We start from the raw sequence: 18,849 nt of genomic DNA, 5'->3' as shown, positions 1-18,849 counted from the left end.
CTTCCCCACATGACCCACTGAGATGCCACCTGAGGCAAGAGCCTCAGTCTACTTCATTATAGGGAAGGCCCCAGGTTCCAGCACCCAGCTCCACATTATGCCAGGAGTGGGCTAGGAGTGTACACTTAATTGCACATGCACGACATGCAGTGCACACAAAGAAAAAAATTGATAGCAGGCAAGTAAAGATGCATTTTTTTTACAAAGTCTCTTCTACTGCCTGGCAATTGTATTTATTTTTTTCTTTTACTTTAGTTGCGCTTTAAATAACTGAATATATTTTGATACCTGCTCCCTTTAATCCCCTGTACAGCAGCACTCAGACTGGCATAAAAAGGAGCAACACTATAAGCCAGTCAGAGCTCTATTGCTTTGCACAATGCTGTCAGTCAAACATGTGAACATGCTTAGAGGAGGGTAAGACACAGTGATGACCTCATGAGCGTGCTGTTGCTCATTTAGTAACGAGTTAGAGAATGCTGCATCTGTAATCTGCACTTTTATTATTCATTTCATGAAGGGGGGGGGGTGATTCATACATGGCAGCTTTTATTATCAAAGTAGAGTGACCTTTTAATGTCAGAATAGAACATTTCTAACAAGACAGTGACAGACTTGTATTTTACATGAATAAAAGGTAGGAATAACCAGAATCTTAGAGTACATTGTTACTAGAAAATGCAGGCAAAATGGAGATATTATGAGTTCTCAACTAGTGTATTTCAACTTTTGCAGTCACATTTGAGAAAACCCCTCTATATGTTGTTATGCGTTCCTATTCACACAGTATGCTGAAAACTAATTTTAAAAAAATATTTACTTTTTTGATGTTTTGTTGCAGCAGACAAAAATGGCTGATTCCAGGTTTTTCTGAACACCTTCACAGTGATATGTCCTTATAGAAAGACTTAGGACTAAATTTGAGGATTGTGTTTCATTAACATACAATAGAGAACCCCCTCATCGCTCACAGCCCCTCCTAGCATTACAAAAGAAAAGCAAGTACACATTTTAACCCTTAAGAAGCCAGGAAACTATAACCCAAGTAAAAGCAACTTAAACTGCAAAAAACAATTTGAAATTTTTTTTTCCGCTTATGCTATGAGAATGGGGACATATAGCAAAATTTGGCTGCAAAAGTGGAAATACACTTCAAGAACCTGCTCTCTTTGTCTCCCAGCAGGAGAGCTCTCGATCAACCCATTGTAGGCAGTCAGTGACCTCAAACAAAACAAAAAGCTTTATGCAATCTTCCTGCTGTTTGGTGACATTCTATTGATGAACCGTAGATAAACTGAGACACGTTTCACATGGCTGTGCTGATTCAGAAATTATAAGCATGTATCATCGATAAACTCGCTGGAGCATGAAACAGGTTTCAGTTCAGCTTTTCTTTTATTGAGAGTTCATAAAACTCCTGCGTCTTATAATAAGCACAGTTCAGTACTTCAAGTTAAGTGTTTTATATATTTATTTTTTTTGCATAAATATTAACACAACTACACATACAAGTTGAATTGCACATGTCTGCATCTTGCAAAATGTGTTCATAGTATTGATGTTACAAGGATTTGTATGGCACTTACAATCATTGTAGATTTGGCAAATCATGAGCATACATATGAGAATTGGTGTATTATCACAATGTAGTTATTAAAATGCAGCCTTTTCTTTTTTTAAAGAGAACTTAGGGGTAACCTTTAGCTTTGCCTGTAGTTCTCTTCAGGGTCACAGGAGGACATATACTAATGTATACTAATGTCCTCCGGTAATGTATACATTAGCAATCTATACTAATGTCCTCCGGTGACCCAAAACTCAGCATATAGCTGGCTATTGCCCGCTATATACTGAAAGCGCAGAGCCGTTCCGCAGCCGGGACGGATCTCCACAATACTGTCGAGATCCACCACGCTGGCTGATTGACGCTGGCTCAGCCTCTCTAGAAGCAGAGCCAGCTGTGCCCGCCCCTTTCTCCGTCCGTTCCTCCAGTCGGAGAAGGGAGAAATCCTTGCGGGGAGCAGTGACTGACGGTCACTGCTCTCTGCAGGGAGAGGATCAGGAAGTCAGCGATCAGCATTATGTGTTCACTGACTTCCCGATCAATACAGCCGACAGTGTCACAGATCGGCTTGAGTTATGGGAGTGTTTTTCACTCACCTCATAATTCTCCTTCAAAGACAACCAGTTAGATTTAACTGAACCTGATATCCACTCAGTAACGTTGAATGGACATCTGTTTTGAGCAATTCTTCATAATGGCCAATCACTTCTGTTGTGGTGTTCTTTAACATGCATATTGACTGCATGTTGAATGTGCATAGAGTTACCACAATGGAATGGTGTAAACTGGTCCTAAGCAGAGTGATAGCTTCACCATTGTGGTGCTATTTCTTCATTATCCAATCAGCAAGCTGCAGGCAAATCAGTGACCAAGCTGTGCTGCTTAGGTGCAGTGGATATAACTGTGTTCACCCACTTTGCTATGCTGTGTGTCAGGGATGAATAGATGAAATGTGTATTTAGCTGTTAAAGCTATTCCGCTTTCAATAGATAATGACTATTACGTTACTGACCAGGTGACTCAGCTAGTAACATCCAACAACTAAACAAACAGACAGATGACTAATCGAACTGCCCATCCTGTCCATCACAAAGTGATTATGAACATGTAGCGCTCATCCCCGGAGCTGCTGGAATATACAGGTCCTCTTAGCCTGTCTAGGGATTTCAGTAGAGTTGCTGCCTCAATAGCACTTAGCAGCCCTCCAGTGGCGACTAATAAACTGAAGTCCACACAGAAGATGTGATGGCTGAAGAACTTTATTATAAAGCTCTGGGAGAGAGGGTAAGGGCACAGGACACCCAGGATGTAATAGACTCCAATAGATGGTATAACAAAATACTTGCAGCCTTCACAGATAGAGGACCTTTAAGCCAATTGTGGCAATCTGTGTCTTGAGCTCCTGGCTATGCAGTACTTGGATCAAAAGATACTAGTCCATTTCAGAAGACATCTCCATAGTGCCACCGAGAAACACTCCTCAGGCTCCCCACACCTGGTGAAGTTGCTCTTGGTCATCTTTAGTCACTAGGCCCCAGACTCAGGCCTTAGTGTGAGCACATGACTTTGTTCCCTAGACTTCAGGCCTAGCCAGGTCAGATATTCCATTGCAGCCTCCCCTCAGGCAGAGGCGTCCCCAGGCCAGGTGTCACTCGCTGGGTTGTCATTACGCACGCGCATGACGACATCACACACACACGCATGTGTGTAATGACATCATGCACACCTAACTGCCGGTGAGATAGACGCGGGCAGAGAGAGAGGAGGGACGTTCATCCAACGGGATAATGTATGGCACCAGGTCCCCTGGTCTCCTATGCAGTTGTCAGACTCTTGCTGCATGACCGAGTGCCCGACATTTCAGAGAGTGGATGGTGTCATCCATTGCGGGTAATGCCCCATGCACCCCTCGTTGTGACACCACTGCCCCCAGGCAGGAGCCCAGGAAAGAAAGAGTACCTCACATGGTCCGCCCCAAATATTTATGTCCTCTCCCAGCATGCACCACTGGCCATGAACCTCCTAGTGATTGGCTAGGGAGACATTTATATTTATAACACTCTATTACTGGTTGCTCTGCTCTGTTGCAAGGAAACTTCCAGCAGCAGGTAGATGCAAACAATAACAGATTGCTTAGGTGAAACCAAATGAGCACAGACTATAAGATCAGTATCAGACTGATTACAATCTTACAACAACTAAATTTAAATAGACATTCCTGTTTATGACAGGGTGGTTACATATGTATGGAGAGTCCCTCCAACAACCCTTTTACCTTAGTAGTACGCCTAGTACACCGATAGTACTCTGAAACCTTATACTCCCCGTAGTACTCTAAACCTTTATACACTGGTAGAACTCCAACCTATTATACAGTGGTAGTACCCTGAACCCTTATCCACTGGTAATACTCAGAACCCTTATACTCTGGTAGTACCCCAAACCCTTATACTCCAGTAGTACTCCAAACCCTTATACACCGGTAGTACTCCAAACCCTTATACACCGGTAGTACCCCAAACCCTTATCCAGCAGTAGTACTCCAAACTGATATACACTGGTAATACTCCAAACACGTATACACCAGTAGTACTCTGAATCATTATACACCAGTAGTACTCCAAACCGATATACACCGATAAAACTCTGAACCCTTATACACTGGTAGTAGAACCCGAAAACCTTATATACCGGTAGAACTCAGAACCCTTATACACTGGTAATAAATTTACTTATTCCAAAGGGTACTTGAGGCCCCACAGCTGCAGGTATTTGGTAAACACTGGCTATTATAAAGGGGTACATACTTTGGGAGTAATATGAACTGGCTGAATGTTAGATAAAAGAAAAGCTTACCTGAGAAGGCTTTACAAAGTCTACCACATCCCACAAACTTTGCTGATATTCCTGGGGGTCTTTAGTAATTGAAGATCCTTTGAGCTTTGTTATAACAGAAGAGTGAGGATCAGAATCACTTTCTTGATATCCCTTCTTTATAATAAACACCCACCTTTTCAATGAAATAAAATACACTCTATCAGGACATATCATATAATAAATGGTTATGATTGTATATATTTACTGAAGGAAATTGCAGGTGATAAAAACACCTTGTCTAAATAAAGGACAGACATAGGGGGGAATTTATCAAAGCAATTGCGACTGTTTTAGCCTCTTAGATCTTTTTTTTAATGTGCAAATCTGTTTAGCCGCTCCTTTTAACATGTGTGCCCATTTTGACCAGAGCTTGCACTATTTTCCAGATTGCGCCTGTTTTGCATGTGTTTTTCGAAAGTTCGCAACTGTTTACTTTTATTAAGTATTAAGTATTTTATTAATTTTCTAAAATAGAAAAAAACAATAAAATAGCACATGATGCACAATCAGTATAGCATACAATTGCATTTCAGATTCTTCCACATTAGCATAGTCAAGTAGTAGGGGGGGTGGGATCACTAGAAGCCATACACTCAATATATAATAGTTCTGTAAAACAGATCATATCTATCACCCTATTCTTGCCAATTTATCCCCCATCAGCAAAAACAAAACTCAAAACAGTCTGAGAGGAATATCTGGCATAGGGATCCGCCTATGTCTGCAGCAAACATTTGTTATGATCTCCTCCTTATCTATATAAATAGAAGACTTTCTGTCCAACATCAATGCACTAAACAGCTCATGTGTACGAGCATAATGAAAAAAAAAAAAAAAAGACAGACAAAAAAAGGAAAAGGAAATAGATGCTAAAGGACGAAGAACAGCTTAAGAGTCCGAAAAGAGTAGCTCCATCCCCGATCAAATAGCCCAACATCTACTTAAACATTAAACATAGTCCCCAGAGAAAAATTCCAGAAAGATTGTTCAATGGAAATTACCCGGTTTCCAGCACCCCTGTATATAACAACCAGGGGGTCCAGGTCAATTCAAAGCTTTTTTTAGTATCTTGGAGGATGCTGTGAAGTTTCTCATGGACCATAATCCACGACATTTTTTGTTTAACCAAGTGGAATGGAATTGTTGGGGTTTTTCAAGCCCTAGCTATGGTTATTTTGGCTGCCAACAAGTTTACAGGAGTCCCACCGAGACATATCCTCCCGGAGTTGGTGAAACAGGGGTATATCGTTTTTCTTATATAGTTGTAAAAAGACAGTTGTAAGTTTAATCCCTAGATATTGCAAAGCCTCCGTGGACCAGGTAAAATCAAAATGTTCCGACAACCGAGACCACACTTCCTGAGGGATGTTGATATTAAGAGCCAATGATTTGGATGCATTGACCCGCAATCCAGATACCCCCGCAAATTGAGTCAACAATGCCAGAACATTAGGAAGTGTGGTCAAGGGTGAAGTGACAATCAGGAGCAAGTCATCCGCAAATAAAGCACACTTATGCTCCTGCCTACCACAACCCACTCCCTTAATATTAACATTAGCAACGATCGCAATCGCTAGGGGTTCTATCGCTAATGCAAAAAGCAGTGGGGAAAGTGGACAACCTTGACGTGTGCCTTTAGAGATAGCTATGGAATCAGAGATGTGGCCCTGTAGCCTAAGTTGTGCTGATGGAGTGGTGTATAAGGCCCGCAACGTATTCAGAAAGAGGGGGCCAAAGCCCCATTTCTCAAGCAGCTGGAAAAGGTATTGCCAAGACACTGAATCAAAGGCTTTTTGTAAGTCTATAGACAACGGAAGCCCAGATTGTGATTGCCCTCCATACCACCCTGACTGCAATAAGGTGATAATATCAATGGCCCTTCTAATTTGATCGGGACCTTGCCTACCCCTAATGAATATAGGATGGCAGGAAGGAGCTCAATCGATTTTGTCCTTTCAATAATAAATATTGTCCCTCGGGGTCTCCTATCACCAGCAACGAGCGAAATGAGACATTTTTAGCAAGGCAAATTTTCCAGATGTTGGACCATAGCGGAATATAGGGTGGACCACCCCTGCGGACTCAAAGAATAAACTAAGAAAAAAGAAAGAGGGAAGAAAAAGACAAAGAGGACCAACAAAACAATACAAAAATATAAATAAAAAACACCAACAGAAAAAAACAAAACAAAAAAAAAAATACCCATACAAACAATTATCCCCTTTAGGCTTATCGGAAAAAATTCTCGACCCTTGTACCCTTAGGAGGGTACCTGCTGGGGTTCATTGCCTATAGAGGGGATATGTGATGGCCTTTCCAAAGACCAACCCAGGAGAGAAAGCAACTCATTAGTATATTAAAATAAAATAAAATAAAAAAGACAAAAGAGGATAAGAAAGCAAAAGATAAGGGAAGAGAGAGGGAGAGGCGAGAAGATCTTGTTTTGTTTGTGCGTTTTTTTTCTTTTCCTATCTCTCTCTTTCTTTCTCTCTCAGTTCGCAACTGTTTAAATCTGCGCTCTTCCTGCGGCTCTCTGAAACGGACGCTTCACCTAACAAAAAATCGCTACTTAAGAAGTCCCCATGACCACGTCTTCAAGAAGCGACAGTTAAGCTTTTTGCCTGGAATTACGAGTCTTCTTTGGAGTCTTTGGAGTCTTCTTTGGAGTCTATTTAATCTCATTTATGAACAACATTACACTAGCAACATAAATCTGGCACAAATATATCCTATGCGACTATATGCAAGCTCAAACACTAGCAATTGCTATGATAAATTCCCCCCATTGCGTTTTGGTGATATGTCAAAATGCTTACCAATTTGGAATCCAGCAAGAGTGAATATTTTCTTTATATAGCAGCCTACACGAAAGATGTTTTAACTAGAAAACTCTGAAATAGACCTGTGCAGACATCAACCAAGTCCTGAAATTTTGTAGCAACCAGTTGGAATATCTGAAAGTTATTTGAACCCCATATATATTTGGTAACATTGTGTAAACATCAGCATTAAAGGAGAACTATGGGGTTAAGGCTTTTCCCCATAGTTCTCCTTAGGGTAATGGGAGGACACACACTATCGTCCTCCCGTCACCCTAGGCTCAGTATACCGCGAGCTGTAGCTCACCTCCCGATCTACTGAGCCAACCTGTGACAGTCTCATTGTCACAGGCCGGCTAGAACTATGAAGTGAGTGAAAAGCACTTACCTCATAGTTCTCCTTTAAGTAATTCTTCATAATAGCCAATCACTTGTGTTGTAGCGTACTTTAACACACAGAAGCACATATACTGCACGTTGAATGAGCATAGGGCTACAATAGACTGGTATAAAGTGGTCCTAAGAAGAGTGATAGCTTCACCAGTATGGCAATGCTTCTTCATCCTACAATCAGCAAGCTGCAGGGAATTTAATGACCAAGCTGTACTGCTTAGGTGCAGTGGATACAAATGTAGTCATGCACCTCGCTGTGCTGTCTGTCAGGAATGAATAGATGAAATGTGTATTTAGCTGTTAAAGCTATTTGGCTTTAACAGCTATTCAGTTTAATTCAATTTGGTCAATGGTTACATTCTCAGAAGACAATTCATATGTGTCTAATAAAAGAGATGAGTTGGCAAACCTACTGTGCTCATTGCACAATGTGCATGCTTGTTTTAAGTGTATTCACTAGGTAAAGTTCATGTGGTAGTGTTAGGCTCCAAGTATAATGTTTGGTTATCTTTGTGTGTTTTCATGAATGGGAAAGAATTATTAAAGTGCAGGTTTCTCTGTAAGTGTCACCATTAATACTACAGTGCATGCACTCCGGCACATTACGAAGCACAATAGGAAAACCCATCATGGTGCAATTTTGTCATGTTGCCTTGAGTGGGGACAGAAAGTCATCCTAGAATAATAGCTCTCATTGCCCTGGGTATTTGTTTGGGCACCTAGCTACATCACTAGAACCATTCAGAATTAATAGCTAATATACAGCGTCAATGTAGAGCTCTAAAGACTATACTTGCATTTTCCAAGAGTTAAAAATTACAGTCACAATGTCACTTTGCTCTTTGCTATCAAGCCAAATCAATTACTGCTACATCCATACTCTTCACTATTGTAGCCCATTGTCTTTTATGGAGTTCTCCTTCTCACATCCTCTAGCTGCTTGTGTTAGAAAATCATATATAACTCACCCAATAATATAACATAAAATGCCCAGATGAAGCAGGCGAAGAAACACTCCAACCTTCCTGTTCTTTGTCAGCACGTATTTCTCTGTCTTGTAATCTAAGATGGGTGGAAAAGATTTGGTACAAGCTGCTTCCATTACTGCTCAATGCACAGAATGACTCTGCTGTTTCCCTGCTCTTCACTAAGTTAAAGGGACAGTCTCGCTGTATCTGTGGTCACCACATTTCAAGGACGCAGAGCTGAGATTCTACCAAATATTAAGGCAATTTAGGTTTATTACATCTGACAATTTGCAACTTGACTATTTAAAATAATTTGCAGAACCATTCACCCTGTGAATTGAATATCTGTGAAAGTGCACTAAGGCCTATAAACATATAAGAAATGAGCCAATGATCAGGGAAGGCAGAAAAAAAAACCCAGACGTTTGGGGCATATGGAAGATAGAGCAGAAACCAAAAACAGTGCAGAAACTGGTCAGAAACCTAGAGTCATAACTAGTAACAGGTATATAAGGATGAGCTGAAAACAGATGGAGACACTTGCCAATAACAGTGGGAAATGTAGGAGGTAAGCGGATCCAAGTACACATAAGCAGCCTGACAGGTCAAGAAACAGACATATCTGATCAAGCACTGAGTGCTCTGATCCCATTTTTAGCCTTACTCATTAAGGTCAGGTGTGCATCTGTAGCATGACCACACTACATATCATCCAGTAGATGGCAGGAGCATGTGCAAGCACACCTGATGGAGGACACATTGATGGAGAAGTGAGGGGCTAGCCACTCACATCTATTAGTGATGTACAACCAAGGGCGGATTGTTAAGGAAAGGCTCCAGAGACACATAGGAGAAAGTACGATGAGACATCGCAGGAGGGTGGAGCAGAGAGAGGGTGCAGGGGCACGGCCACATATGAGAGCAAACCAGTGAGAGGCATGGCAATATAGGGAAGGGGAGCAGAAAGAGTGTGCAGTGACACAACCACACAGTAAAGTGGCATTGCCACAGAGGAGTTTGATGATACAAAATGTAATCTGTGAAGGCTACAAAGATAAAGGAAAGGGGAGCATTGGGGAACAGCACAGACATGGCCACATATGAGAGGAAGGGGTGCAAGCAGGGACATAACCAGAGCTGTAGCTAGCTCCTTTTGAGCCCGAGGCAAGAACAGAAAATTCTGCTGCCCCAGCAGGTGTGTGGAGTCACCTGACGCCGTGCACTTGTGCTGTCATGTGACATCATGTGCCCGTCTCCAGGATGGCGGCGCACATGTGCAGTACGCGCCGGTGGCCAAATCCAAAATAGTATAAAAAATTATTTTAGTTTGACAAAACTAATTAAAACATTTTTAGTTTCCGTTAATTTTGTCCAAAACAAATTCTTAGTTTTTGAACGTGACTTATATGTGTGCGTGTGTTGTGTGGGGTTTTTTTTCTTTTTATTTCTTTTTTGTTATTTGTGGTTATTTTTTTTAATTTTTTTTACTGTTGGGGGACTCTGTTCTAAATGAATGGAAAGCACTCAGTACAGAGGCTTCTCATTAATTCAGAAACCGGAGATAGTAAAATATTTACTATCATCCGGTTATGAATGGGGAGAAGCCTCTATACTGAGGGCTACTACCCATTCATAAATTCATGAATGAACAGGATGTAAAGCACTTCCTGTTCATTCGTAACCGGGGACACATAGTACTATCCCCAGTTGTTTACAAACATTGCAGTGATCACCTAATCACTCTAGCATTTGTGCTGCACACCGAGGATTGGTAAATATCACAGATATTTACCGATCCTCCGCTCTCCATCTTGAGTCGCTCGGCCATGCACAGAGCTGCACAGGAGAAATGAGGCTGAGGCCGGCGGCTGTGGAGGGAGTGCTGTCACTTTACGATGACTGAGGAAGTGGTGAGGAAAGAGAGAGCTGGAAATACATTTCTGCCCTTAATTTTCCAGTTAACTGCTCTGTTGTCATTAGCTCACCAATCTTTTTTGTCATATCGGATTTGAGGACATTTTGTGTAAATTCTAAGCTCTCCTACCCTCGCAGGAGGCACGTGCTAGAGAGGTTGTCTAGCAGTGAGTAACAAAAAAAGCAAAAAACCACAGTTGTAGCAATCATTTAATTATCAGGCTATTCTAATGATTATATACTGTACTCCGATCAGCCATAACATTATGAGCACTGATAGGTGAAGTGAATAACATTGATTATCTTGTTACAATGGTGTCTGGAAGTTGGTGGGATATATTAGGCAGCAAGTGACCATTTTGTCCCTGAAGTTGTTGTGTTAGAAGCAGAAAAAATGGGCAAGCATAAGGATTTGTGCAACTTTGGCAAGGGCTAAATTATGATTGCTAGAGGTCTGGGTCAGATCAACTTCAAAACTGCAGCTCTTGTGGGATGTTCCCGGTCTGCAGTGGTCAAGACCTATCAAAAGTGGTCCAAGGAAGGAAAACCGGTGAACCGGCAACAGGGTCATGGGTGGCTAAGGCTCATTGATGTATGTGGGGAATGAAGGCTGGCCCGTGTAGTCTGATATAATAGAAGAGCTACTGTAGCTACTGAAAAATTATTGCATATGGGCCTACGTAACCACAGACTTGTCAGGATGCCCATGCTGACCCTTGTCCACCACCCAAAGAGCCTACAATGCGCAGGGGAGCATCAGAACTGGACAACGGAGCAATGGAAGAAAGTGGTCTTTTAATGTGTATAGCCAGGTGCGTGTGTGTTGCTTACCTGGGGAAAGATGGCACCAGTATGCACTATGGGAAGAAGGCAAGCTGGCAGAGGCAGTGTGATGCTTTAGGCAATGTTCTGCTAAGAAACCCTGGGTCCTGCCAATGCCATTCATGTGAATGTTACTTTTATACGTACTACCTACCTAAATATTGCTGCTGACCAATTACACCCCTTCACGGAAACAGCATTCCCTGATGGCATTGGTCTCTTTCAGCGGGATAGTGCGCCCTGCCACACTGCATAAATGGTTCAAGAATGGTTTGAGTTTGAAATGTTGATTTGGACGCCAAAATCTGCAGATCTCCATCCAATCGAGCATCTGTGGTATATGCTAGGGAAACAAATCTAATCCATGGAGGCTCCACCTCGCAATTTACAAAACCTAAAAGATCTGCTACCGACGGCTTGGTACCAGATGCCACAGTATACCTACAGAGGTCTAGTAGAGTCCATACCTCAATGGGTCAGGGCTGTTTTGATGGCAAAAGGGGGGCCTACTCAATATTAGGCGGGTGGTCATAATGTTATGGCTGATTGGTGTAATTGTTAGTGCTTGTACACACAAATGCTCTGTAACCTCAATGCAAATGTCTTCTAACGCAGTGGTTCTCAACCTGTGTAACTTCAGGACCCACATTTGTCCTCGGTCATTAAGTCGTGACCCAAGTCGCACGGCAATGGAATGCACGGAATTGCGCCACTGCGCATTCAGGTGCGGGCAATCGAACTGTGGGTGGGAGGTGCGTTTGGGGTGCCATTGAGATGAATGGCAACACAACACACCTCCCCAACCAAAACACACGGTAGGTCCACCCAGTCTCCCTACCTCACAAGAACTGAAGTGGATCCTCAGCCTGGGGTCCAGTGTGGGCTGCTGTGCTGTGATGGAGATCCATCCATATGTGCATTGCTTGTACAGCTCCCTTGCGTGCACTGTAGAGGTGCCGGGAGCCAGAATGTGACGTCACTCCGGTCCAGGCACCTCTACAGAGCACGTAAGGGAAATGTAAGCAACGCACGTATGGATGAAGCTCCCTCGTGGCCATAGCCCCATCCCACCTCAATCTGACACTCGGACATAATTTGAATAGCTGCTTGGTGCGAGAACCAACAGTGCTGCACTAGGGGGAGGCAGAGGAGCCTCTCACCTACACAAGTGGAAGGCGTGTGGCGACCCACTGAACATGGGGTCGCGACCCACTTTTGGGTCACAACCCACCAGTTGAGAACCAAGGTTCTAACGCAAGTTTTTTTTTTGCAGAGCTACAAACCACAACTGTCTTATCGGTTATCAGGCTGCTAGTGAGGAAACACTCTGGGATTTTTGATGCCTCAGTAAGACTGTTTTAGGCATATGGGGTTATTTCAGTGTTGGTTGGGGCTGTAGCAGAAGTTCTGAGGGCAAGAAGTCTACACTGCTGAGACAGTTAAACAAATGCTTCATACTGCAGATAAACCAAAGGGTCTAACAAAGATCCTTATGACTCCTTCCTGTGCGCCTGATGTCAGCTCTTCTACATTGCAGACTTCATAGTTTAATTTGCCTCAGTAGCCTCCCTAATGGGGTCCCTTCCCATTCCCAGGTCCCATAGCAGCCACTTAGGCTGCTAGGGCTATAGTTACCTTACTGGGGGCAAGACCACAGAGATGCAACCATACAGAAGAGGATAAGGCATAGAGCAATGAGAGGTTGCAGAGATACCAAATGACACAAGTATAGGGCATAGCAAGCAAGATGGACAGATATTGCTAGACAACAGAGGGCAGGAGGAGTAGATGTCAAGTGACATGCTCTATGGCCAATCACAGCCCTCAGGACAGCACATGATGCAGAGAGAGAAGTGGACAGTGCCAGTGCTAAACTCTGCACAGGCACCAAGACGTTTATGACTGTCACCTCCTCTCCCTTAGTCAACATAAGGGAGAGGAGCTACAACTTTAGTGCCTGTTGTGATAATTCAGTATAAATTACTCCACAGTGCCTGCAACTCAGTGGCGTCACAAGGGGGGTGCGGGATGTGTGGGCCGCACCCGGGTGATACCATTGGAGGGGTGACACCAAAATGACTGTCAGTCATTTTGGTGTCACCCCCTCTAAAAAGTCTGGCACTTGGTCGTGGACTGAGAACCCGACAGTGTCAGGAGAGAGAAGGAGACCCGGTGGCATCCCTCATGCCGCCGGTTGAACGTCCCCTCCTCTTCCTGCTGGCGCCCATCACCAAGATGGCCGCTGGCAGGCGTTAATTAGATGACCACGCATGCGCGATAACATCACAACGGGGTGTCACCCGGTCTCTGCTCCCGGTTACACCCGGCCACGGGACACCCCTGCTGCAGCTACAGAGGTTGGGCACACTTTCTCATCAACATATGACTAAGCAGGTCTGAGCAAGGATCACTATTCTTTGCCCACTGTATTCCTACACAGGTTGTCCTTATCAGAGGGAGAACAAAAGGTACTTACACACTGCAGCCTGAAGTGTGGTTTCAAAGTGACAGGTTCTCTTAAAAGCTGAACTTTAGGATAAGTAAATATTGTCTAAATACAAGAATCTTGTGTATTCATACTTGAATCCTGGTGTGCTTTGTGTATTTCTTCCAGATCTGGGCAGTAATCCAGTGTGAACCTTTACCTCTGTGCAGGAGCTTCCTGTAATAAAGACTGGTCACTACTGATCTCTCTCCTTGTGCAGGGTGACTGGTCTTGTATCTGCCCCCTTCTGTAGTCCGAATGCAGCCTGTAGTGGGTGAGGCCTCTATATGCATCACAGTGATAATGTCACTGCTTCTTTTACAAGGTAACAACAAGGCTTGCAAAGACATTTAGTGCACCCAAAGTCTATATTTAAATAAATGTTTTTGTGCCCGGAGTTCAGCTTTACACCCAATGCACAAATAAAAACAACTTTTATGCTTCCCAGATCACTTTTTCCTGTGTTTAGATGTTCCCGAGTTTAGCTGCGTTTACATGCATTTAACCGCGTAAAGGGACAAGAATCTATCCTGAACTGCAGGTAACTGTTCCATGTACAATCACCTGCGGTGCGGACACACGTGAACAGGTGTAGCCGCTGTCAGCCTGTTATTCACTTGCATGGGCACAGTGGCTCCATGTGTACAGAACCACCTGGGTCCGCTGGTTCTTACCGCAGGAATCCGCAGCAAATCCCGTGACAAACTGCATGTGAAGCCGTGCAATGCAAAGCAAAGCCGTCAGGCATGGAGGTTTGCCTGCAGTGTGTGAGCTGAGCGCAGCCAGATGAAAGACTGCATTTTCAGCCAATCACCTTGCGCGTAACAACGCATCCTGATGCGCGGGTTTGCAGGCGCAAGCCGATTGGTTGAAGATGACATTTTTCTCACAAGCTGACGTGTCGGAGTGAAAATTACATGACAGGCTGCACACGAAGGTCCGCGCACCACCGCTCCGCATGCAGTGTGTCACAGCCTTAAAAGCTTAGTGTGCATGAGGCCCTAATTCTTGTGTGCATGGAGCCTTTTACCATTTAAGCACATGTTCCTTTAAAAGCATGGTTCTTAATGCACTTTTATTTAGAAAGCATAGTATGATTGACTGACTTCCTGTATATATAAATATATTCATAATCAACGATTTATTTCTACATTACAGTTCAAGGCATACAGCACATATGAAAAGAACTAATATTGACGGAAAACAAGGATAGGCTAAAGTGTTCGTTCTCCGTAACACTTCATAAACGGCTACTGTACGCCCCTCGCCTACACAAGATTCTTCACTCTTCATCTACTCCCAACCAAAATATTTCCTACGTTCCCCACCCTGTATTACAGGTTTCAGCCAGGAAGCCGCAAGCATCCCATGCCCAGCCTCTCCATAGCAACACATCACATGTCCCTGCCAATAAGTCGCAGCCCCTAGCAACAACATTCTTAGCAACAGCAGGGCGTTATCGTTGGTCCAGCGTTTAGCTTAGATAACCCCGCCCCTTCAAAGAGACAAACCAATCATTTAAATGATTCTGAATCCAGTCCTCGACGCGGCCACGCCTCTCATCACCTCGCTTATTGATTAGTGAAGTCGAGATGTGAGTGGCAGGGTTGTCAGCCAATCCAGAGAGTGCACGGTGCATTCTGCGTAATATGACCTGAGCCACCGCTGTTTATTGTTAGCCGGACATCATTATTTCCCCTTTATATATGTGTACGTAGCACTGTGATATGCTGGTGGAGTTGCTGCTGCAAAGATGTGCGAAGATATAAACGCACGTCCAGATGCAGGTATCCTTTTCCTATAGTACGTAATCAGGTCACTATTTATTTAGTGCTAGCTGGAGGCTTTGTTAGATAACATGCATTGGTTCTTATAGTGTATGGACAGTATGTGTAATATATATATATATATTTATATATATATATATATATATGTGTAAAAAATGTAACAGTATTTATAGAAGGTGAAAACATCAGACATGATGACCATGGTTTTTACAAGAAATATAGTGATCAGGAAAATCCCCTAGGGCTCATACACATGGGCGTAATGAAATACTGATCATCTATGCAGGAGATGCCTGGCAGATGTTTCCTGCATGAAATAAAGAAAACACATGAATTGGTCTGTAAAGTCCTTGAGGTTACACACATGTACACACATAAACATCCGTACAACACTTCAAGCATAAAATTCTACTTCCATTCTAATACATTTACATTCGTATGCATGTACATGCGTTTACATGGTTCTATATGTTTACACGTGTAAATGACTGACCTCAGATGCAGACTTTTCTATTTTGGTCTCACGGACATGAACACAGCGCAAGTTTAGTGATTGTAACCTTTGAGGAGCATTCCTCCTGCTCTGTTTTCCTGTTCCGATTTCATTTATGCACTTACACATTTGTAAATACATGCGTAAACATCCAATTAGACATGTACATGCGTAAAATGTATGTCCTCAGATGCAGATTTTTCAATTTTGCGTTATGGATCTGAACGTAGAGCACATTTTTGCACCTGTGTGCATGGCGTCATTAAAAACAATATACACTGTACCTGTGTTCTGTTTGCATTCTGTTTATGTACGGCCATTCTGTTTATGTACGGCCATGTGCATATTGTAAAGCGCTGCACAAACTGATGGCACTATACAAATCCTGTTTCATAATAATCTTTACACACTGTGGGCATGGACCCATAGAAAAAACAAAATAAAAATGCTGTTCTGATAAAAGTGTAGTTTCTTTATACGGCTGTTATGCATGCCCCCAAAGGTTGGCACTATGGTGCCATGGCAGTGAAATGATGATGGTGATGTACAGATAAAAGTGCAGCTTTTTTTTATACAGCTGTGTGTATGACCCCCAAAGGCTGGCATTATAGTGTCATGGCAGTGAAAGGACGATGGTGATGTACTGATGAAAGTGCAACTTTTTTATACGGCTGTGTGCATGACCCCCAAAGGTTGGCACTATGGTGCCATGGCAGTAAAATGATGATGGTGATGAAAAGATAAAAGTGTAGCTTTGTTTATACAGCCGTGTGCATGACCCCCAAAGGCTGGCACTATGGTGCCATGGCAGTGAAATGATGATGGTGATGTACTGATAGGTGACAGTCTAACCACATGTCTTTCTCTGTGCTACATTAGGAGGGATCGCTTTTCACAAACTGTTTGTTTTTCCAGGGCACGGGGTCTAAATTTGGAAAGGTGACATGTCAGGGATGGGATGTGCCTGCCAGTGGAGGCAGGGCTGTGCTGTGCCAGTCCTTTGCATTCTCTCCACAATTACTTCCTCGTTTGACATCCATGGAAGGAAAACACAGGAAGGAGACAGCGTGTTCGTCAGCCGGCTCATGAATCATCCCCGGCACAGGCAGACATGAATGCTCTGTTATGTTCTGGGGAGTATTATGTTGCTATGACACCGTGATTAATGGAGGGTTGTTATGTGTAAAGTGCCTGTGTTTAGTGCTGAATGAGTGTTGCGATCCTCCAGCCTCTCTACTGCATACACAGCAGCTGTGGCGGTGAGTGCATGGCGTAAGGTTTGGGAAGGAGGAGTTCAGATCACTGCTCACATCATCATCATCATCATCAGCACTAGATCAGATGTTTACACTCAGCTCCTGGGGACTGATTCACTGAAACATGTCTGCTGCGCCAATAGTAAGCCTGACACTTGCTTTGTTCTAGCCTGAGGACGAGTGAAGGTGAACAATGGCTGAAGTAGAGTCTGCCTGAAGGACTGGAATCTAGGACAACAGTCAAGGTAGGGGTGCTTCTTCTTCTGTTGTAGCCGGAGGCTTAGAGTGGGCTGTGATTGATGTCTTGTGTTCACGTACAGCTCTGCTGTCTGACAGGTTAACAATGTTTCTTATATGCAGCACAGGCTTCGGTTAAATGAAAGACAATATTTTTGAGAAGACGCTGATCGGTGGTGACAAGTGAAGAAGCCATTGTTGTGTTTTGAGAAGAGCCCCAGGGATGACCTGAGTTTTCCCTATCTGGAGGTCTTTGAAGTCTTTAAAGAGTACAGGACTGCTGAAAAGTCTCATGTGCTTAGCATCCAGCAGGAAAGATGAGGTTGAAATGGAAGCTACTGATAGAGCGTCTCCTCCTTCTATCATACACAGCAAACAAGAAGAGCCACCTCAGAAAAGTTGTACCACCAAACTCTACCTAGTCGCGGCAGTGATTGTCTGGTTAGTGACCGGTACAACCATCTCTAGCCTAAACAAATGGATATTCACTGTTTACAACTTCAGGTATCCTTTGTTGCTGTCCTCCCTTCACATGCTAACTGCTATCCTGTTAGACTATCCCATCCTCAGGTTTGGATTGGTACCTGTAAACAGTGAGGAAGAGCAGACGCTGAGTACCAGCGCACGATTTAAAGTGTTCCTCATGAGTTTGACCTTCTGCTCCAGCATTGCCTTTGGGAATCTTGGACTGAGCTGTGTTCAGCTTTCTTTTGCACAGATGATCTATACCACAACTCCTATTTTTACCCTGGTTCTTTCTAAACTGTTCCTGGGTTCCAAACATCATGCCTTTAAGTACACTGCCATGATACCCATTTGCTTGGGAGCTTGCTTTAGTATTATTGGAGAGGTGCAGTTCGATCAGACAGGATGCATCTACCTTTTTGCCTCAACTTTTCTCAGGGGGGTGAAGTCCATTCAGCAGAGTAAGTCATTTTACCTAAATATAATTCTGTCACTATTCTTTATTATTTTGTGTTCTTTTATTCGCTGGCATTTAAATTGAACATGTGCCCAGACTTAAATGTACACTAAAATATTTACATATTCTGATAAAGCACTAGTTTAATACATGTCCCATTCACCTCTGTAGCTAGAGGCATTGTGGAGAAATTCATCTTTAAATTTCACAACAGATGCACAGAAATCTAAGCTATTTTCTAAGGAGAGCAGAATCTTGCCAACCTGCCAGCCCCCCCCCCCCCCCCCCCACACACTCTCTGGGGTCTCTCAT

At 43.3% G+C, this 18,849-nt stretch overlaps 2 protein-coding genes and 1 long non-coding RNA gene across 4 annotated transcripts in view; 1 reads left to right on the top strand and 2 right to left on the bottom strand.

Annotated features, from left to right (window-relative positions):
* Nucleotides 1–8,755, bottom strand: part of LOC108800508 (P2X purinoceptor 6-like) — a 31,194-nt gene extending 22,439 nt beyond the window's left edge. Inside the window, exons 1-2 of the mRNA XM_018572494.1 lie at nt 8,622–8,755; nt 4,421–4,574 (exon numbers count right to left, since the gene is read on the bottom strand). Coding sequence (XP_018427996.1) covers nt 4,421–4,574; nt 8,622–8,755 — 288 coding nt within the window. The remainder of the gene's footprint in view (nt 1–4,420; nt 4,575–8,621) is intronic.
* Nucleotides 8,756–15,542: 6,787 nt separating this feature from the next.
* SLC35E4 (solute carrier family 35 member E4) overlaps nt 15,543–18,849 on the top strand; it is a 19,491-nt gene continuing 16,184 nt past the window's right edge. The window contains exons 1-3 of one of the 2 annotated variants that reach the window (XM_018572498.1): nt 15,543–15,629; nt 17,548–17,623; nt 17,744–18,541. In XM_018572498.1, the coding sequence (XP_018428000.1) occupies nt 17,908–18,541 (634 nt within the window). In that variant the 5' untranslated portion in view covers nt 15,543–15,629; nt 17,548–17,623; nt 17,744–17,907. Of the gene's footprint in view, nt 15,630–17,037; nt 17,624–17,743; nt 18,542–18,849 lie in introns of both variants that reach the window. The other variant, XM_018572497.1, reaches the window with a different exon arrangement.
* Nucleotides 17,119–18,849, bottom strand: part of LOC108800511 — a 20,169-nt gene continuing 18,438 nt past the window's right edge. Inside the window, exon 3 of the long non-coding RNA XR_001942105.1 lies at nt 17,119–17,129. This is a non-coding gene — a long non-coding RNA (uncharacterized LOC108800511). The remainder of the gene's footprint in view (nt 17,130–18,849) is intronic.

The sequence above is a fragment of the Nanorana parkeri genome, unplaced genomic scaffold, assembly GCF_000935625.1.
Source record: "Nanorana parkeri isolate BGI_ZX_2015 unplaced genomic scaffold, ASM93562v1 scaffold2051, whole genome shotgun sequence".
Taxonomy (NCBI): Eukaryota; Metazoa; Chordata; class Amphibia; order Anura; family Dicroglossidae; genus Nanorana; species Nanorana parkeri.
Note: the sequence above shows the minus strand (reverse complement) of the source record. Positions and strands in the feature narration are given on the sequence as shown.